The 21,748-nt window shown below is 52.6% G+C and overlaps 1 protein-coding gene across 1 annotated transcript in view; it reads left to right on the top strand.

Annotated features, from left to right (window-relative positions):
• The window catches only part of MRC1 (mannose receptor C-type 1), an 85,317-nt gene that overhangs the window by 44,981 nt on the left and 18,588 nt on the right, over positions 1-21,748 (top strand). The window contains exons 14-23 of the mRNA XM_054171156.1: positions 1,393-1,480; positions 4,431-4,575; positions 5,228-5,269; positions 5,382-5,545; positions 7,477-7,544; positions 9,338-9,438; positions 11,317-11,459; positions 13,783-13,897; positions 15,076-15,239; positions 18,925-19,027. Coding sequence (XP_054027131.1) covers positions 1,393-1,480; positions 4,431-4,575; positions 5,228-5,269; positions 5,382-5,545; positions 7,477-7,544; positions 9,338-9,438; positions 11,317-11,459; positions 13,783-13,897; positions 15,076-15,239; positions 18,925-19,027 — 1,133 coding nt within the window. The remainder of the gene's footprint in view (positions 1-1,392; positions 1,481-4,430; positions 4,576-5,227; positions 5,270-5,381; positions 5,546-7,476; positions 7,545-9,337; positions 9,439-11,316; positions 11,460-13,782; positions 13,898-15,075; positions 15,240-18,924; positions 19,028-21,748) is intronic.

A 21,748-nucleotide genomic window follows, 5' to 3' on the forward strand; every position in this document is an offset into this window, starting at 1 on the left:
TCCAGGTCAGGGTCAACAAGGCTCTGAGCAGCCTAATCTAGTGGAGGATGTCCCTGCAGACTGCAGAGGGGTTGGACTGGATGAGCTTTGGAGGTCCCTTCCACCCCAAACCATTCCATGATTCTTCTTGTGTGGTGAGCTGCAGTCCCCCCAGGAGCTAATGCTGGAATGGGACTGGTGAGATATCTAGCTGAGGTAAGATCTGCCATCTGGTGTGAAAAGATCTACTGTGGAGCTGGGGATACTCCAAAACTACCACAGGCACCAGCTGCTGTCCCTTGAGCATGTGGACAAACAGGGACCTGTCCTGGTGTAACTCTGGCCAGCATGGTGATGGCCACTGGAGTGAATGAATCAGAAAGCAGAGGCCACTTCAGATTCAGACTGGGGAGGCCTTAGAGCTGCTGGCACTTTAGAGCTGCCTTCCAGTACCGGAAGGGATCCTACAGGAAGGCTGAAGAGGGACTTTTCATGAGGGCATCTAGCAACAGGAATGGTTTGAAGCTGAGGGAAAGCAGGGTTAGAATGGAGCTGAAGGAGAAGTTCTTCAGTATGAGGGTGGTGAGACTCTGGAACAGGTTGTTCAGAGAGGTTGTGAATGCCTCCTGCCTGGGGGTGTTCAAGGGCAGGTTGGATGAGACTTCGAGCAGCCAAGTTAACGTGTCCAGAGAAGGGCAACGAGGCTGGGGAGAGCCCTGTGAGGAGAGGCTGAGGGAGCTGGGGTTGCTTAGCCTGCAGAAGAGGAAGCTCAGGGGAGACCTCATTGCTCTCTACAACTATCTTCAGGGAGGTTGTAGCCAGGTGGGGGTTGGTCTCTTCTCCCAGGCACCCAGCACCAGAACAAGAGGACACAGTCTCAAGCTGTGCCAGGGGAGGTTTAGGCTGGAGGTGAGGAGAAAGTTCTTCCCAGAGAGAGTTGTTAGCCATTGGAATGTGCTGCCCAGGGAGGTGGTGGAGTCCCCATCCCTGGAGGTGTTCAAGAAGGGATTGGATGTGGCACTTGGTGCCATGGTCTAGCCATGAGGTCTGTGGGGACAGGTTGGACTCAATGGTCCTTGGGGTCTCCTCCAACCTTAGTGATACTGTGACACTGTGAAGTCTAGCTGAGAGGTGTCCCTGCCCATGGCAGGTGGGTTGGAGCAGATGATCAGTGAGGTCCCTTCCAAGCTGAGCCATTTTGTGATGTTTCTTTTCAGGAGCTGGACAGGATGTGGCCATTTTCTTGGTCAGTAGTTCCACTGTGGCTGTCTAACAAGCCTAAGGATTCTGTTCAGGGAAGCTTATGAAGTGTTGGGGGTGATAGCTGATGAAAACTATTTTCATGCCCTTTATGAGTTTTGTGTTTCAGCTTCCTCTAAGTGGGACACTGATTGTTCTGAGGTGTTCTTTCAGGAAGAATGGCCTTTTGCACCAGCGTTTCTGGATGGGCTTGTACTACCTGAACCCTGAGACTGGCTTTGTCTGGAGTGATGGATCCCCAGTGAGTCACTGCACTTTGCCCAGCTCTTCTCTGGAATTCCCTGTGCTCCTCATGTGCCTGTGCTGGATCTGTTTCTGTGCCATTTGATAACTAAGCATAACCTTCTACTGTCCCATGCTCACTCTGGAAGCCTTCTGAATAGCAATTTCATGGCTTGATTATGTTTCCTTTAGGGGGATAAAAGATGCTGCTTATTGATGAGAAAATGTGCCCTGAATCAACAACATTAAATTAAGGTAGACTGAAAGGATCTCCCTTGGAATGAGCAGTAGGACCAGAGGAAAAGGCCTCAACTTGCACCAGAGGAGGTTTCAGTTGGATATTAGAAGAAATTTCTTCCATGAAAGGGTTCCCAAAGCCTGGCACAGGCTGCCCAGGAAGGTGGTTGAATGTCCATCCCTGGAGGTGTTTCCAAGAGGCAGAGCTGTGGTGCTGAGGGCCACAGCCAGCTGGCAGCCAGGCACCAGTGGCGTCCCCAGGGATCAGTGCTGGGCCCCATCCTCTTTAACATCTTCATTGATGATCTGGATGAGGGGGTTGAGTCAGTCAGCAGCAAATGTGCAGTTAGGAGCAGATGTTGGTCAGTTAGAGGGCAGAAGGGCTCTGCAGAGGGTCCTCAACCGACTGGACAGCTGGGCAGAGGCCAACAGGATGGCATTCAACAAGTCCCACTGCCAGGGGCTGCACTTTGGCCACAGCAACCCCATGCAGAGCTACAGGCTGGGGGCAGAGTGGCTGAGAGCTGCCAAACAGAGAGGGACCTGGGGGTGCTGATTGACAGCTGCCTGAACATGAGCCAGCAGTGTGCCCAGGGGGCCAAGAGGGCCAATGGCATCCTGGCCTGCATCAGGAACAGTGTGGCCAGCAGGAGCAGGGAAGTCATTGTGCCCTGTGCTCTGCATTGGTTAGGCCACACCTTGAGTCCTGTGTCCAGTTCTGGGCCCCTCAGTTTAAGAAGGACACTGAGACACTTGAAGGTGTCCAGAGAAGGGCAACAAGGCTGGGGAGAGGCCTTGAGCACAGCCCTGTGAGGAGAGGCTGAGGGAGCTGGGGTTGCTTAGCCTGGAGAAGAGAAGGATCAGAGGTGACCTCATTGCTCTCTACAACTACCTGAAAGGTGATTGTAGCCAGGTGGGGGTTGGTCTCTTCTCCCAGGCACCCAGCACCAGAACAAGAGGACACAGTCTCAAGCTGTGCCAGGGAAAGTTTAGGCTGGAGGTGAGGAGAGAGTTCTTCACAGAGGGAGTTGTTAGCCAAGGTATGTGCTGCCCAGGGAGGTGGTGGAGTCCCCATCCCTGGAGGTGTTCAAGAGGGGATTGGATGTGGCACTTGGTGCCATGGTCTAGTCATGAGGTCTGTGGTGACAGCTTGGACTTGATGATCCTTGAGGTCTCTTCCAACCTTGGTGAGACTGTGAGACTGTGATAGCTTAGCCCCAGCTTTGGCAGAGCCAGAGAATGGTTGGATGGGGGAAACTTAAAGAGCTTCTCCAACCAACCAATTCTGTAATTCTGTTATTCTATCCTGATAAAACCAAATTAATTTGATTATGAGAAGAGAAGGCTCCAGGGAGACCTTCTAGTGGCCTTCCAGGATCTGCAGGGGGCTCCAAGAAAGCTGGGGAGGGACTTTTGAGGGTGTCAGGGAGTGATAGGACTTGGGGGGGAATGGAGCAAAAGTAGAAGTGGGGAGATTGAGATTGGCTGTGAGGAAGAAGTTGTTGCCCATGAGGGTGGTGAGAGCCTGGCACAGGCTGCCCAGGGAGGTGGTGGAAGCCTCCTGCCTGGAGGTGTTTGCAGCCAGGCTGGAGGTGGCTGTGAGCAACCTGCTGTGGTGTGAGGTGTCCCTGGCCATGGCAGGGAGTTGGAGCTGGCTGAGCCTTGAGGTCCCTTCCAACCCTGGCCATTCTATAACTCTGTGATTCTATGACTGTATTTTAGACTAAGACATAAAGCTGTAGAAACAAAAGTGGGTTTGGAGATGTGGGAGTGTTTCATGCAGGGTTGACCAGAACAGACTGGTGGAAGCTTAGCATGCAGAGCACTGAACTTGGAGTGCAGGCAGGGAAATCAGAACAGAAGCCAGATGGTTTTCTGAGGGAAATGGCAGCACTGGTGTTGGCTCCCAGCAACACCTCTAGTGCTTCACTCCTCCAGGATGTATCCTTAATGCAGTGCCCCAGCATTGTTACTAGATGATGAATTGCAAAGAATGTAGATGCTATCAAAACTGGCAATATTCTTCCAGGTGTGATTGTCTTGGGCTGGTAGGGAGACAGCTCTTCTCTTACACCTCCCAAAAGGGGTAGAAGGAAACTCTCCACACAGGATTGGAAATTTAAATGGAAGTGCTCTTCAGAACTGTACACCAGAGGGCAAGAGCATACACAGTACATAGATCCATACTCCAGCTTCTCAAGCCTAAAGCTTTCCTCAGCCTTTACTCAAACCAGTCCAAAACCCAGGCCTTAAATGCCTCCTCCCCCCTGTACCTCCCCATGCCTCCCTACCCAGGCCTGAATGACACAGCTCAAAACCAGCTTGCTGGCACCAGGCCCCACTCCCCTGCAAGCCAAGGGAGCAGGGAGAGGAGAAGGAGCAGAACAGTCTGTGCTCTTTGTTTGTAAAGAGGAGGGGCAGGCATTCTGGGAATGAAATAACAGAAGATTGCTCTTTCCAGTCCACCCCTGGACCTACCCAGCCCCTGGGCTCTATGGTTAAGACATCCCAGCTTCTCAAACCCATAACAGTGATCAGAACCAGCTCTTATCTACGATGCGGTCCAGTTGGCGATGTCAGCCTTTGCATGGGGAGATTCTGCTTTCCCCTTCCCTGAGCTTTCAAACTGATGGTTGGAACCAGTTCTGGGTCTGTGGTTTGATTCTCTCTCCTCCCTCTCTGTGATTTTCTGACTACCCAAGAGAATCTTCAGAAAGCCTTCTCTGTTGTAGGTGAGGTATGAAAACTGGGGCATGGGAGAGCCCAACAATTACCAAGGCATTGAACTGTGTGCAGAGGTCAATGGAGACGTCACCATGCTTTGGAATGACAGGCACTGTGATTATCTCTATGGATGGATTTGCCAGATCAGAAAAGGTATTGCTTGCTCCTGGGAGCTGGGAGAAGCAGACAAGCTTCTCAGATTATTACTGGTTTTCCTCCTGAACTGTAAGAAATGAAAACTTTCAAACCCTGTTTAGCAGAATGGGTCCTTGGGTAATGTGAAATAGCAGAGTGCACTAAGGATTCCTGGAGAGCAGGGCTGGGGAGGAGCAGCTGAGGGAGCTGGGGCTGCTCAGTCTGGGGAAGAGGAGGCAGAGGGGAGACCTCATTGCTCTCTACAGCTCCCTGAAAGGAGGTTGAAGCCAGGTGGGGGTTGGTCTCTTCTCCTTAGTAACAAGTGACAGGATGAGAGGAAATGGCCTCAGGTTGCCCCAGGGGAGGTTTAGGTTGGGTGTTAGGGAAACTTCTTCCCAGGCTGCCCAGGGAGGAGGCTGAATGCCCATTCCTGGAGGTGTTTCAGAGAGGCAGAGCTGTGGTGCTGAGGGCCCTGGTTTAGCCCCAGCCTTGGCAGATCTAGAGAATGGTTGGGCTGGATGAGCCGAAAGGGCTTCTCCAGCCAAAGCAACCTTGTGTTCTCCAGAATTCAGTGTCAGTAGCAGGACTTGCCTAGCAACCACAGTACATATTTCCTCTTACAGCATTGAGTGCAGGGTCATCATCATGTTTTATGTCTTTTACCTTACAGGGGCAAGTGTAAAGCCTGAACCCACAGAATCTCCTGTCCCCAGTAAGTGTCACTGCTGGGCTGAGCCTGTGGCCAGCAGCGGCTCTGCGAGGTTGCTGCGGAGAGCGTCTTGTGCCTGAGGGCCAGAGAGAGCAGCTGACCTTTTGTCTTCCAGAATACCAGACCACTGAGGATGGGTGGGTGACAGATGGAGAAAAACAATATTACTTCAGCACAGAGAGTGCTCCCATGGAGAAGGCTCGGGAGTTCTGCAAGAGGCACTCTGGGGACCTGGCTGTCATCGAGGGCGAGAGCGAGAGGAAGTTCCTCTGGCGATACGTAAGAGACCCTTCCTGCCTGGAGTAAGCCATGCAGGACAGGGCAGCATGGGCACAAAGCCCTTCACAAGCACCTGCCCCCTGCAGCTTTTCTGACAGTCAAAGTGCAGCTGCATGAGCAAAGGTGAGGGCTGTCTGCAGGGGAGGCTGGAAGGAGGACCTGGGGAACTGCAGCCCTGTCAGTCTGGCCTTGGTGCCAGGGAAGGTCACAGAGCAGGTCCTCTGGAGGTCCAGGACAACCAGGTGATGAGGCCCAGACAGCATGGGTTCATGAAGGGCAGGTCCTGCTTGACCAAGCTAGTCTTCTACAAGAAGGTGAACCGTTTAGTGAGTGAGGGAAAGGCTGTGGAGGTGTTCACTTGGACTTTAGTAAAGCCTTTGACACTGTCCCCCACATCCTCCTGGAGAAACTGGCTGCTTATGGCTTAGATGGGGGGAGGATTCCCTGGCTTAGGAACTGGCTGATGGCTGTGCCCAAGCAGTGGTGGGGAATGGAGTCAAATCCAGTTGGTGGCCAGGCACAAATGGTGTTCCCCAGGGCTCAGTGCTGGCCAGTTCTGTTTGATATCTTTATCAATGGTCTGTACAAGGGGATTGAGTTTATGGGCAACAGAAAGCTGGATGGAAATGTTGATCTTCTGGAGGGTAAGAAGGCTTTATAGAGGGGCCTGAACAGGCTGGATCAATGGTTTGAGGGTGAGGGAGAGTAGGTTTAGACTGGATCTGAGGAAGAAGTTCTTCAGTACAAGGATGGGGAGACTGTGGAACAGGTTGTGGATGTCCCCTCAATGGAGTTGTTCAAGGCCAGGCTGGATGAGGCCTTCAGCAAACAAATTGAGTTAGAGATGTCCCTGCCCATGGCAGGAGGTTGGAGTAGATGATCTCTGAGGTCCTTTCCCACCTGAGCCATTCTATGATCAATTATACCCAAAGTGCAGGAAGCCTTGTCCCTTGCAGGGACCCCTTGCTGGGGTCAGAGTGGCTGAGAGCAGCCAGGCAGAAAGGGACCTGGGGGTAGTGGTTGACAGCAGCTGAACATGAGCCAGCAGTGTGCCCAGGGGGCCAAGAAGGCCAAGGGCATCCTGGCCTGCATCAGGAAGAGTGTGGCCAGCAGGAGCAGGGAGGTCATTGTGCCCTGTGCTCAGCACTGCTTAGGCCACACCTTGAGTCCTGTGTCCAGGTCTGGGCCCCTCAGTCTAGGAAGGAGGTTGAGCTGCTGGAAGGTGTCCAGAGAAGGGCAACAAAGCTGGGGAGGGGTCTGGAGCACAGCCCTGTGAGGAGAGGCTGAGGGAGCTGGGGTTGCTTAGCCTGGAGAAGAGGAGGCTCAGGGGAGACCTTCTTGCTCTCTCCAACTCCCTGAAGGGAGGTTGTAGCCAGGTGGGGGTTGGTCTCTTCTCCCAGGCAGCCAGCAGCAGAACAAGAGGACACAGTCTCAAGCTGTGCCAGGGGAGGTTTAGGCTGGAGGTGAGGAGAAAGTTCTTCCCAGCAAGAGAGATTGCCCATTGGGATGTGCTGCCCAGGGAGGTGGTGGAGTCAACAGCACTGGAGGTGTTCAAGAGGGGATTGGATGTGGCACTTGGAGCCATGGTTGAGTTGTCAGGAGGTGTTGGGTGAGAGGTTGGACTTGATGACCTCTGAGGTCTTTTCCAACCTTGTTGGTTCTATGATTCCATGATTCTGTGATTTGTTACCTGGCATTCATTGCAGAGTCTGTGCAAGAGAGATGTCTGACTTGCCAGACTGTGAGGTGTGGCTGCAGTGATATTTTGGCCATGGATGAAGCCTGACTGTGGACAGTCAGGTGTGAGCTGCCTTCCCTTGCCTGATGTAGGCAGGGAGCTGAGCAGCTCCCAGCCTGTGTCAGCCTGGTGTGTGTCACTTCTTCTTACCATAACAGACTCATGTGAGCCAAGCTTGACCTTTGTGTTCTAGATCTTGAAAAATGGCAAAGAGGACTCCTACTTCATTGGCTTACAGCTGAGTGTTGACCAACGAGCAAGGTAGGAGCCATCAAACCTGCACTGTGCCATCAAATGAAGCAATCTGCTCTCAGCAGAGCACACAACTGATCAACAGCTTCATCAACTACCTGGCTGAGGGCACAGAGCCACTGCCAGCAGCTAGCAGCCATGGCTGACAGCCCCTCAGGCTGTGCTGCCATTCACAGAGACCTGGACAGGCTGAGAGCTGGGCAGGGAGAAATGGAATGGAATTCAACAAGGGCAAGGGGAGGGTCTGGCATCTGGGAAAGAACATCCCCATGGAGCAGGAGAGGATAGGGACTGAGCTGTTGGAGAGCAGTGCAGAGGAGAGGGACCTGGTGATCCTGGTGGGCAGAAGGATGACCATGAGCCAGCAATGTGCCCTTGAGGCCAAGAAGTCCAAGGGCATCCTGGGGTGCATTAGAAGGGCTGTGGTGAGTAGGTCAGAGAGGTTTCCTCCCCTTCTACTCTGCCCTGCTGAGGCCACATCTGGAATATTGTGTCCAGTCCTGGGCCCCTCAGGTCAAGAAGGACCTCAGTGAACTGCCTGAGAGAGTCCATCCCAGAGGCACAGAGCTGCTGCAGGCAGTGGAACATCTCCCTGGGAGGCCAGGCTGAGGGAGCTGGGGCTTGGAGCTGGGAGCAGAGGAGCCTGAGGGCTGCCCTCATTGCTGGGGATAAAGATGTGCAGGGCTGGAGCCAGGCTCTGCTCAGGGATGGCCAAGGACAGCACAAGGGGCACTGGGAGAAAGCTGGAGCAGAGATGGTGCCAGGGGAACAGGAGGGAAAACTTTGTCCCTGTGAGGGTGCTGGAGCCTGGAGCAGGCTGCCCAGAGAGGTTGTGGAGTCTCCTGCTCTGGAGCCTTTCCAACCCCCCTGGATGTGTTCTGTGTGCCCTGCCCTGGGTGCTCCTGCTCTGGCAGGGGGCTGGGCTGGATGGTCTCTGGATGTCCCTTTCAACCCCTAACAGCCTGTGATTCTGTGTGTGAGCTGGGCTAACAGTGAGCACCTGGCTTCTCTGATGCTGGAGGGACTGCAGGCTTTCACGCTGCCTCCAGTGCCTGAGCAGTGTCCTGTGCGCTGCAGCAGTGTCAGCACAGTGCTCAGCTGCAGAGCAGACACCACTGCAGCACTTGCCCTGCATCTTTGCACTGAGCAGGGAGGCAAACTGGGCTAACCTCTTGTCCCTCCCCTTTAGACTGTGAGTGGCCATGCCAAGCCTACTGCAGAGCTGCTGTCTGTAAGCTGGAAGCTCTTCCCCCTGCCTGTTGTGGTGGTTTCAGGCAATGCCTTTCAAATTCAGTTACAGACTTTGAGCAGAGGAGTAGAAAAGTATGAATAAATCACTCTTGGGTGTAAAAAGGAAAACAAAAGATTGTTCTAAACAAACTCCTTGGGTCAATGTCTGGAGTAAGAGGAGCTGTGCCATAGTGATTCTTCCTTCTCTCTTCTCTTCTCTGGCTGCTTTGCTTTGCTCAGGAGATCTAACCTGCTCTGGCTGGCCTTGGCTAAGTCTAACTTCTCTGCTCCTTTCTCTTGTCCCTTTTGTACAGGGGGGTAAGGGTGGGCAGGGAGGGAGAAGCTGGCAGCTTGCCCTGGTCCTTGGCCAGGGGGTCCTTGTGCTGTCCAACCTCTGTATATTGTACCTCCTGCCTATGTTGCTCACACTCATTGCACTCCGCTGTAGAGTGGAGCTCTTGCTTGTAAATACAGCTGCATTTGCTTCTGACTGAGCTGCTCTGGCAAAGGGGAGGGAACTTCAACCCCCCCCCAGCTGTTAAAGCAGTGTTCTCCTGCCTTGCTTTCCCCAGCTGGATGGATGGCAGCCCAGTGAGTTACCTGGCCTGGGCACCCCACGAACCCAACTTCGCGAACAACGACGAGAACTGTGTGGTCATGTACAAGAATTTAGGTGAGTCTCACAGCTCTGCTCCTCAGCTTCACTCCCTGGGGGGTTGTTTCACAACTTTCATTGGCTTTTTCCTTCTGCCAGGCACCCCTTTCCCCCCCTCTCCCTTCTGCTTTTGCAGAATGCTATACAAGTAGACCCAGTGTTATACTCAGCTTGAGAGGTTTGGGCTCTTATGGCCACCTTGAGCTTAGCATGGGAGAGCTGTGAGAGGGGTCTGGGGAAGCAGCTGTGAGAGGGGTCTGGGGAAGGAGCTGTGAGAGGGGTCTGGGGAAGGAGCTGTGAGAGGGGTCTGGGGAAGGAGCTGTGTGAGGGGTCTGGGGAAGGAGCTGTGAGAGGGGTCTGGGGAAGGAGCTGTGAGAGGGGTCTGGGGAAGGAGCTGTGTGAGGGGTCTGGGGAAGGAGCTGTGAGAGGGGTCTGGGGAAGGAGCTGTGAGAGGGGTCTGGGGAAGGAGCTGTGAGAGGGGTCTGGGGAAGGAGCTGTGTGAGGGGTCTGGGGAAGGAGCTGTGAGAGGGGTCTGGGGAAGGAGCTGTGTGAGGGGTCTGGGGAAGGAGCTGTGTGAGGGGTCTGGGGAAGGAGCTGTGTGAGGGGTCTGGGGAAGGAGCTGTGAGAGGGGTCTGGGGAAGGAGCTGTGTGAGGGGTCTGGGGAAGGAGCTGTGAGAGGGCTCTGGGGAAGGAGCTGTGAGACAGGCCTTTCCCATTCTGTATCTGCAGTGTATACAGAGTGACACACTTCTCCTAGATAGAATACAGATTATAGATATAGACGTATAGATATAGATATAGATATAGATATAGATATAGATATAGATATAGATATAGATATAGATATAGATATAGATATAGATATAGATATAGATATAGATGAGGTTTAACAAGACCCAGGGCAAGGTCCTGCAGCTGGCTCAGGGCAATCCCAAGCACCAACAAAGGCTGGGCAGGGACTGGCTGGAGAGCAGCCCTGAAGAAAAGGCCTTGTGGGTGCTGGGGCAGGAGAAGCTCAAGAGGAGCCAGCAGTGAGACCTTGCAGTCCAGAGAGCCAAGCAGAGCCTGGGCTGCAGCAAGAGAAGTGTGGCCAGCAGGGCCAGGGAGGGGATTCTGCCCCTCTGCTCCACTCTGCTGAGACCACAGCTGGAGCTCTGGGGCCAGTTCTGGAGCCTCTGTGCCAGGAAGGCTCTGGAGGTGCTGGAAGGTGTCCAGAGAAGGGCCAAAAGGATGAGCAGAGGCCTGGAGCTGCTCTGCTATAAGGACAGCCTGAGAGAGTTGGGGTTGTGCAGGCTGGCGAGGAGAAGGCTCCCAGGAGACCTTCTTGTGGCCTTCCAGGATCTGCAGGGGGCTCCAAGAAAGCTGGGGAGGGACTTTTGAGGGTGTCAGGGAGTGATAGGACTGGGGGGATGGAGCAGAACTAGAAGTGGGGAGTTTGAGATTGGCTGTGAGGAAGAAGTTGTTGCCCATGAGGGTGGTGAGAGCCTGGCACAGGTTGCCCAGGGAGGTGGTGGAAGCCTCCTGCCTGGAGGTGTTTGCAGCCAGGCTGGAGGTGGCTGTGAGCAACCTGCTGTAGTGTGAGGTGTCCCTGGCCATGGCAGGGGGTTGGAACTGGCTGAGCCTTGAGGTCCCTTCCAGCCCTGACAATTCTGTGACTCTATGATAGAGATAGAGATACAGAGATAGAGATACAGAGATAGAGATATAGAGATAGAGATATAGAGATAGAGATAGAGGTAGAGGTAGAGATAGAGATAGGATGATGGTGAGCTGAGAGACCCTGAGGCTTAGATTGTGTCTTGCACCGACACTTTGTGTAAGAACAAGTACAAATGATTTGCATGTAGCCAGCTCTGGATGTGGTGTCATGCAGTTCCCCATTTATCTTACATCCAGGGTATTGGAATGACATAAACTGTGGTTATCCCAATCCCTACATATGTGAAAGGCACAACAGCTCCATCAATTCCACTGCTGCTCCAACAACATCTTCAAGCCCCAGAGGATGTCATCCAGCTTGGCTTTCCTTTCACAATAAGGTACCAGAGTGCATGGGGGCTGGTGGGCAAAGCAGCCAGCAGGGAACTGCTCACCGAGGGGATTATTGCACAAGATTATTTCTTCATCAAGTAAAACATTGGTGTTTTTTACAGAGAGCTGCCTGACACCTGCCTGCTTTGCTGTTTCCCATCCCCTTTTTTGCAGGAAAGGTGCTTTCCTGAGCCTCTCATGAAGTGGCAGATGAGCATAGCCAGTTGCACTTGACAAAAGTCATTCTCTAGTCCTCTCTACAAACCTTTCCATGTGCATTTCCTCAAGAGTTGAGACAGAGCTCCTGAAATGCCAGTGCTTTGGTCTTGGTGGGCTTTAGCCACACTGTCTTCCTTCACTTTGCTGGCATGGCTTGTGTGGTGCAGTCAAACCAAGAAACAGGCAGGCTGAGACCAGTCAGGTATGGGTTGGACTGGATGACCCTTGGAGGTCCCTTCCAACCCAGACCTTTCTATGCTGCCATGATTCTGTGACCTGCCACTGTCAGCTGACTGCTAAAAGTCAGGTTTTGCTCATTTTCTAGGCATTTCAGATTAAATCTAGATTATGTCTTGTTGAGCAAAACACTCTCTTGTGACATTCAATCCTGTACAGAACAGGGACCAGCATCAAAGGTCATTTAAACCTTGGGTTTCAATCCTGTATAGAACAGGGACCAGCATCAAAGTCTCATTGAAACCTTGGGACCTTCAATCCTGTATAGAACAGGGACCAGCATCAAAGGTCATTTAAACCTTGGGACCTTCAATCCCATATAGAACAGGGACCAGCATCAAAGTCTCATTGAAACCTTGGGACCTTCAATCCTGTATAGAACAGGGACCAGCATCAAAATCTCATTGAAACCTTGGGACCTTCAATCCTGTATAGAACAGGGACCAGCATCAAAGTCTCATTGAAACCTTGGGACCTTCAATCCTGTATAGAAGAGGGACCAGCATCAAAGGTCATTTAAACCTTGGGCTTCAATCCTGTATAGAACAGGGACCAGCATCAAAGTCTCATTGAAACCTTGGGACCTTCAATCCTGTACAGAACAGGGACCAGCATCAAAGTCTCATTGAAACCTTGGGACCTTCAATCCTGTATAGAACAGGGACCAGCATCAAAGGTCATTTAAACCTTGGGCTTCAATCCTGTATAGAACAGGGACCAGCATCAAAGTCTCATTGAAACCTTGGGACCTTCAATCCTGTACAGAACAGGGACCAGCATCAAAGTCTCATTGAAACCTTGGGACCTTCAATCCTGTATAGAACAGGGACCAGCATCAAAATCTCATTGAAACCTTGGGACCTTCAATCCTGTATAGAACAGGGACCAGCATCAAAGGTCATTTAAACCTTGGGCTTCAATCCTGTATAGAACAGGGACCAGCATCAAAGTCTCATTGAAACCTTGGGACCTTCAATCCTGTATAGAACAGGGACCAGCATCAAAGTCTCATTGAAACCTTGGGACCTTCAATCCTGTATAGAACAGGGACCAGCATCAAAGTCTCATTGAAACCTTGAGACCTTCAATCCTGTGCAGAACAGGGACCAGCATCAAAGGTCATTTAAACCTTGGGCTTCAATCCTGTATAGAACAGGGACCAGCATCAAAGTCTCATTGAAACCTTGGGACCTTCAATCCTGTATAGAACAGGGACCAGCATCAAAGTCTCATGAAACCTTGGGACCTTCAATCCTGTACAGAACAGGGACCAGCATCAAAGTCTCATTGAAACCTTGGGACCTTCAATCCTGTATAGAACAGGGACCAGCATCAAAAGCTCATTGAAACCTTGGGACCTTCAATCCTGTATAGAACAGGGACCAGCATCAAAGGTCATTTAAACCTTGGGCTTCAATCCTGTATAGAACAGGGACCAGCATCAAAGTCTCATTGAAACCTTGGGACCTTCAATTTCATATAGAGCTATGACCAGCATCAAAGGTCATTTAAACCTTGGGACCCTCAGTTGTATATAGAGCTATGACCAGCATTAAAGCTCATTTAAACCTTGGGACCTTCAATCCTGTATAGAACAGGGACCAGCATCAAAGTCTCATTGAAACCTTGAGACCTTCAATCCTGTATAGAACAGGGACCAGCATCAAAGGTCATTTAAACCTTGGGACCCTCAGTTGTATATAGAACAGGGACCCTTTGTAGCTCATTTTTAGCTGAATGTTGGGTGGGGGTTTTTCAGGTAAATGCATTCTTTGGCTGTCTTTTCTCCACCCTGTTTTGCTTAAAGCATTGTTTTTCAACCTGTGAGGGACACTGAGGTACAGGTAACACAGAGGCAATTTGTTCCTGTTGCAGTGCTACAAACTCTTTGGCTCTGCAGAGGATGACCGTGTCACCTGGCACGCTGCACGCACAGCCTGCATGAACCTGGGAGGCAACCTGGCCAGCATCCCCAATGAGCAAGTGCAAGGTACTGTGTGCAGCCCTCTAGCACTGAGCCAACATTTCACCTTTGCTGCATTTGTGGCACCTCTGGGTTTTGTTCCAAGACATTGAATGTCTTGAAATTTGCCATCAAAGCCTCTCCTGAACCTAGCAATTGTCAGTGTTGCTTAGACACACACAGTCGTGTTGTCCTGGCAGCCAAAGCAGGGCTTTCTCTGCTTACACATGATGCTGGCTGGACCCAGCAAGTTCCATAGCAAGTGAAGTACTCTCACTAGGTGGCATTAACTCACTGCATGGCTTTCCTACTAGCTCCAGCAGAACAGCTTTAGGTCAGAACTCGCTGCCTTTGGGCAGCTTGGGGCAGAGGTTGAATTGATCAGACACTGGCCCACAACTCACCACAGAGCTCTGCCATCCTCACTAGAGGAACAGGCACAAATCCAGGTTGGGGGCAGAGTGGGTTGAGAGCAGCCCTGAAGAAAGAGACTTGGGGGTGTTGGGTGCTGAGCAGCTCCCCAGGAGCCAGCAGTGTCCTCATGCAGCCCAGCAGGCAGCTGTGTGCTGGGCTGCAGCCAGAGCAGTGTGGGCAGCAGGGCAGCAGAGGGGATTCTGCCCCTGGGCTCTGCTCTGCTGAGACCTCACCTCCAATCCTGCCTCCAGTTCTGGTGTCCCCAGCATGAGAAGGACGCAGAGCTGTGGAGTGAGTCCAGAGGAGGCCACAGATGATCCAAGGGCTGGAGCAGCTCTGCTGTGAGCACAGGCTGAGGGAGCTGGGGGTGTTCAGCCTGGGGAGGAGAAGACTCTGGGAGGACAATAGAGCTGCCTTCCAATACTTGACAGGAAGCTGCAGGAAGGCTGGAGAAGAACTTTTCATGAAGGCCCTTGGCCTTGTTGAACTTCCTCCAATGAGCCTTGGCCCATGGCTCTCACTTGTCCAGGTCCTGCTGTGAAGTTTCCCCAGCCTCTAGCAGCTGGACACAGCCACCCAGCCTGGTGTCACCTGCAAACCTACTGAGGGTGCCTCAATGCCCTCCTGCAGATCATTGATGAAGATTTTCATCTTAGCTGCTTGTCTTGTCAAAAGTGAGGTGTTCTGTGTTGCAGATAGAGATAGGTAATGTTGCCAGGCTCAGCAAGAGCAGACATGGCTCAGCCTCCAGCCAAACTGTTCCTCTTCTTCTTTGCCCTTTTCTCCTCCAGCTTTCCTCACCTTCCACATGAAAGATTTTGCTACTGATGCATGGATTGGACTTAATGACATAAACCATGAGCTGAGGTTCCTCTGGACAGATGGAACAGGAGTTTACTTTACAAACTGGGCCAAAGGCTTCCCATCAGGTCATGGGAATTTATATGATGGGCAGGTAAGTAGCAGTCACAAATTGCTCACTGAAACCATAGTTCAGATTTGCATGGGTAGACTCAGATTGGATGTGAGGAAGGAGTTGTTCCCCATGAGGGTGGTGAGAGCCTGGCAGAGGTTGCCCAGGGAGGTGGTGGAAGCCTCCTGCCTGGAGGTGTTTGCAGCCAGGCTGGAGGTGGCTGTGAGCAACCTGCTGCAGTGTGAGGTGTCCCTGGCCATGGCAGGGGGGTTGGAAGTGGCTGAGCCTTGAGGTCCCTTCCAGCCCTGGCAGCTGTGTGATTCTATGATTGATGCATTTGTTGGTGTTACTGCTTTCACACTTCTGTGCATGTCACAGAGGAAGCCAAGCAGGGAGGATGCTTTGGGCACTCAGGCAGTTGGTGCCTTAGCTGTTGGCAGGAGCTGTGGAGCCTGCCTTCAGAATGCTGTTCTCTGTGCCCATGGAGGCTACACTGCTGTGTTCATTACACCTTCTCTCACAGCCTGTGGGGAAGAGGACGGTGGGATTCCTTGCTCTGAGGAGGAGAGGGGAATTCCTTGCTCAGAAGAGGCCAGTGGTGTTCCTTACCACAAAAGCAGACTGCAAGAGCAGCTCCTCCCAGTCCCAGCAGGTTTCTCTGTGGGCACACAGCTCGTGAGGGGCACTTACAAACCTTCCCCTCCAGCAGCCACCTTTAACACAGAAGCACATCCTGCCAGGCACACAGGAGGGAAGGATGTGCTGCTATAAAAAGCCAACCATTCAGGTTTTACAGAGGAAAAAAGAAAAGCACTTCCCTTATTTCTCTCTCATACAAACTGCTCTGATAGCTCACAGAGTTCCTCAGATACTTCTGTGCCATGCAGCTACAGCTAGAAACAGCTCGAGTTCTCTTCAGTGGCTTTTGCAATGCAGAAATCTGATTTTAGAATAGAATAGAATAGAATAGAATAGAATAGAATAGAATTAACCAGGTTGGAAGAGACCTTCAAGATCATCATGTCCAACCTATCATCCAACACCACCTAATCAACTAACCCATGGCACCAAGCACCCTATCAAGTCTCCTCCTGAACACCTCCAGGGATGGTGACTCCACCACCTCCCCAGGCAGCCCATCCCAATGGGCAATCACTCTCTCTGTGTAAAACTTCCTCCTAACCTCCAGCCTAAACCTCCCCTGGCACAGCCTGAGACTGTGTCCTCTTGTTCTAGTGCTGCTTGCCTGGGAGAAGAGACCAACCTCTGCCTGACTACAACCTCCCTTCAGGTAGTTGTAGACAGCAATAAGGTCGCTCCTGAGCCTCCTCTTCTGCAGGCTAAGCAACCCCAGCTCCCTCAGCCTCTCCTCCCAGGGCTGTGTTCCAAACCCCTCACCAACTTTGTTGCCCTTCTCTGGACACCTTCCAGCAAGTCAGCCTCCTTCCTAAACTGAGGAGCCCAGAACTGGACACAGGACTCGAGGTGTGGCCTAACCAGTGCAGTGTACAGGGGCAGAATGACCTCCCTGCTCCTGCTGGCCACACTGTTCCTGATGCAGGCCAGGATGCCCTTGGCCTTCTTGGTTGCCTGGGCACACTGCAGGCTCATGTTCAGCCTACCATCAACCAGCACCCCCAGGTCCCTCTCTGCCTGGCTGCTCTCAGCCACTCTGACCCCAGCCTGTAGCACTGCCTGGGGTTGCTGTGGCCAATGTGAACCCGGCACTTGGATGTGTTAAATTTCATGCCCTTGGCCTCTGCCCATCTGTCCAAAAGCCCCTGGGGTCACCAAGTCCAACCACTGACCCTGCTCTGCAAGGCTCACCCCTAAACCATAGCCCCAAGCACCACAGCCAAACCACCTGGAAACACAGCCAGGCTTGGGGGCTCCACCACCTCCCTGGGCAGCCTCTGCCAATCTCTGACCACTCTGGCTGGGAACAAATGTTTCCTACTGTCCAGCCTAACCCTGCCCTGCTGCAGCTTGAGGCCATTCCCTCTTGTTCTGTCACTAATTACCTGGGAGAAGAGACCAGCACCAAGCTCTCCACAACCTCCTTTCAGGGAGCTGTAGACAGCCAGGAGGTCTCCCCTCAGCCTCCTCTCTTTCACACTAACCATCCCCAGCTCCTTCAGTCACTCCTCACAAGATTTCTTCTCCAGGCCCTTCCCAGCTTCCTTGCCCTCCTCTGCCCTGGCTCCAGCATTTGTGATACCCTTTTTCCCTAGGAGAATTGAGAGTTCAAAAGAGAAAGCATCTTTCAAATGTTCCCTCTGGGGATATCTTTCCCCCTGGAAAGCAGAAGAGTTCCTGTGAAACCTTCAGTGAGCACTCACAAGGTCCCCATCTTGAACATTTCCCTGTTGCTTTTCAGTTGACTTGACCATAGCAAAAAATAAGTTATCATGGCTGGTAGAAACCATCCTACAGCTGTTCACTTTGAAAGGCTTCAATCTGTCTGCATTTCACTCACAAATGAAGCTTTGCTCTGCACATCTCCTGCTGAACAGCCAAGCCAGACAGATTCACAGCATGGTTTGAACCAGAAGGGACCTCAAGGATCATCCAGTCCCAACCTCCCTGCCCTGGGCAGGGACACCTCACACTACAGCAGGTTGCTCAAGGCTTAATCCAGCCTGGCCTTGAACACCTCCAGTGAGGGGCATCTACAACCTCCCTGGGCAACCTGTGCCAGTCTCTCACCACCCTCCCTGGAAAGAATTTCTTCCTAATCTCCTGTCCCAATCTGCCTTCTTCCAGCTCAGAGCCATTGCTTTTCATCCTGTCACTCTCAAATAAGTGACCAAGTGACATCATGGGTGTTCACTGCCCTAAACCATGCTGGCATAGGTTATAGAATCCTAGAATCAGAGCATTGTCAGGGCTAGAATGGACCTCAAGGATCAGCCAGTTCTGAGCCCCCTGCCATGGCCAGGGACACCTCACACCACAGCAGGTTGCTCACAGCCACCTCCAGCCTGGCTGCAAACACCTCCAGGCAGGAGGCTTCCACCACCTCCCTGGGCAACCTCTGCCAGGCTCTCACCACCCTCCTGGGCAACAACTTCTTCCTCACAGCCAATCTCAATCTCCCCACTTCTAGTTCTGCTCCATCCCCCCCAGTCCTATCCCTCCCTGACACCCTCCAAAGTCCCTCCCCAGCTTTCTTGTAGCCCCCTGCAGATCCTGGCAGGCCACCAGAAGCTCTCTATCTGCCATGCCCATATCAGAGAAGCTGTAATGTCACTGAGAGATCAGTGTGTGCCTTTGGGCAGCAGCAGCTCTGGTTGTGCTGTTTGTGGTACCACAGCTTGCAGCAAGCACTCTGATGTGTCAGGACTGCTGCAGTGCTCATTCAGGTTTATTTCTGGGGTGAAGTCCCCCCAGTCTTTTCCACAGCAGTTGATTTCACTTCTCTTTAAGTTGGCTGGGGCTTTCCTTCTCTCCTTCTGTGTTCCTGGAGATATGAAAACACTGACAGTTCTCTGGTCTGCTTGCTCCAGCCTAATGTTGTGCAAGAGAGAGCAATGAGTGACAAGAAGCTTGTGATGTGCAAGGGGAACAGAACCTCCACACCACCCCACTTACACCCTTCAATGTTAGGAGGGCACAAGAGTCAAACTGCAGCACTAACTTGTGTCTGGAGAGGTCAAAGGAAGACAAAGGTCTTGCTATTTGTTTCTGCCAGCTCTTTGTAACTGATCTGCTCTGGTTTTGCCTCCAGGCTGATTGTGTTGTCATGAGGAGCAGGCCTGTGAAGGAAGCAGGGAAGTGGGCTGATGAGACTTGTGGGAGCAGCAGAGGATACATTTGCCAGATCAATGCAGGTACTTGTCTCCTTAGTTAAAACACCAGCAGACCTTACAGCTCTCCAGGGAGCTGCTGGGGTGTTCAGGTTTTGTGGTGGTTGGAGGCTGAGTTGCCTTTAAGAACCACAAAGCTGCAGACCTGCAGGAGATCCAGAGTGTGCAGGAGGTGGACCAGGAGGAGTATTTCATTCCCAGGAGCCCTGCATCCCTATAAACCTGGCTGCACTTCCAGGTTTTTTCCCTTTTCACCTCCCTCTCTCCCCCTGGGAGGACACCCAGGCTGGGGGAGGCCTGGTGTCAGCCTTGGCAAAGCTGCCAATTGGTCTTGGAGCTGTCTAATTGGGACCTGGAGCTGCCTAATTGGGCCTGGAGCTGCCTAATTGGGACCTGGAGCTGCCTAATTGGGGCTTGGAGCTGCCTAATTGGGCCTGGAGCTGTCTAATTGGGACCTGGAGCTGCCTAATTGGGCCTGGAGCTGTCTAATTGGGACCTGGAGCTGCCTAATTGGGCCTGGAGCTGCCTAATTGGGACCTGGAGCTGCCTAATTGGGACCTGGAGCTGCCTAATTGGGACCTGAATCTGTCTAATTGGGACCTGGAGCTGCCTAATTGGGACCTGAATCTGTCTAATTGGGACCTGGAGCTGCCTAATTGGGACCTGGAGCTGCTTAATTGGGCCTGGAGCTGTCTAATTGGGACCTGGAGCTGCCTAATTGGGACCTGGAGCTGCCAAGCCAAATTTTATGCTGTGTCACAATAGTGTGGTATGGAAGATAGAGAGGCTGGGGGGGATCTGGAGGGGGCATGAAGGCCTGGGCTGGTTGGCCTGGTTTAAAGGGAGGTTTGGGTGAAGCTTTGGCTTAATGTGGCTCTGTGTTAAGCCCAGCCTATGGATTCTGTGTGTTTGAGCTGCTTTGTACTGCTGTGTGGTTGTGAGTGGCCTTTCCAGCTAAACTTCCCCTCCTGTGGGTGAGTGATTCTCTTTTGCCCCTTCTGGAAGAGGTGAAGGAGCTTCTGCCTGGCTCTAAACTAAGACAGATTTGAACACCATCCCACTTCCAACACAGACACATCACAAATGTTTGTTTGGGTCAGATGTGTCAGAGGCCCAGTTAGAGTCACTGCTCTCAGGTGACCCTTCCCAGCAACTCTGATGCTGGGATTTGTGATGGTATCTCTGTGCTTAGTGTGACCCTTGACATCTTTGCTCCTGATGAGTTGCCTGTCATTGTCTGAACACCTTGGCTCTCACAGCATGGTCTGGAAAATGCTGACCTGTGCCTGGAGTGTGAGCTGGCTGGAATCACACAATCACAGAATCATTCAGGCTGGGAAAGACCCTCAGGGTCACCAAGTCCAACCACTGACCCTGCTCTGCAAGGGTCACCCCTAAACCATAGCCCCAAGCACCACATCCAAACCACCTGGAAACACAGCCAGGCTTGGGGGCTCCACCATCTCCCTGGGCAGCCTCTGCCAATCTCTGACCACTCTGGCTGGGAACAAATGTTTCCTACTGTCCAGTCTACCCCTGCCCTGCTGCAGCTTGAGGCCATTCCCTCTTGTTCTGTCACTCATTACCTGGGAGAAGAGACCAGCACCAAGCTCTCCACAACCTCCTTGCAGGGAGCTGTAGACAGCCAGGAGGTCTCCCCTCAGCCTCCTCTCTTTCACACTAACCATCCCCAGCTCCTTCAGTCACTCCTCACAAGATTTCTTCTCCAGGCCCTTCCCAGCTTCCTTGCCCTCCTCTGCCCTGGCTCCAGCACCTCCACATCTCTCTGGCATTGAGCTGCCCAACCCTGGACACAATACTCCAGCTGTGGCCTGCCCAGAGCTGAGTCCCAGGGGACAATCCCCTCCCTGCTGCTGCTGGACACAGCATTGCTGATCCCAGCCAGGAGGCCTTTGGCTTTCTTGGCCCCCTGGGCACACTGCTGGCTCCTCTTCAGCTGCTTGGCCATCAGCACCCCCAGGTCCCTTTCTGCCAGCAGCTTTCAGCCACACTGCCCCAAGCCTGCAGCCTTGCTTGGGGTTGATGTGCCCCAAGTGCAGGACCTGGCCCTTGGCCTTGTTGAAGCTCCTCCTGTTAACTTTGGCCATGAATCCAACCTGTCCAAGTCCCTCTGCAGAGCCTCCTGGTGCAGAACTTGTTCCTCACATCCAATCTCAATCTGCTCTGCTCTAGTCTGAAGCCATTGCCCCTGGTCCTGTCCCTTCAGGCCTTTGCAAACAGTCTCTCTGCAGCCTTCTTGTAGCCCCTTCAGGTCCTGGCAGGCTGCTCTTAGGTCTCCCTGGAGCCTTCTCTCCTCCAGGCTGCACACCCCCAGGTCCCTCAGCAGGCCACCCCAAGCCCCACAAGATGCTTGAACTACAGTGGGTCCTCCTGCTGCTCCCTCAGCCTGTCCTCATAGCAGAGCTGCTCCAACCCCCTGAGCATTTTTTGTGGCCCTCCTCTGGACCCTCTCCATCAGGTCCAGGTCCTCCCTGTAGGAAGCATTGCAGAGAATGCTCCTTCTTGCCAGGGGAGGTTTTGAACAGCCCTTTTCCTTTCCACACCTTTGGGATTGACTTTTCCTGCTGGTGCTGGTTTCAAGAACACTGCATCTACTCCACACTGACCCACAGGCAGGGAGCATGAACTCAAGAGAAGAGGCTTTTAGTTTAATTCTGCTTGCAACACAGTGAGCTCACAACCCCCTTTTGGAACAAGTCAGTGACTCTCTCTGTTTGTTATCCT

Source organism: Dryobates pubescens, chromosome 21 (assembly GCF_014839835.1).
Source record: "Dryobates pubescens isolate bDryPub1 chromosome 21, bDryPub1.pri, whole genome shotgun sequence".
Taxonomy (NCBI): domain Eukaryota; kingdom Metazoa; phylum Chordata; class Aves; order Piciformes; family Picidae; genus Dryobates; species Dryobates pubescens.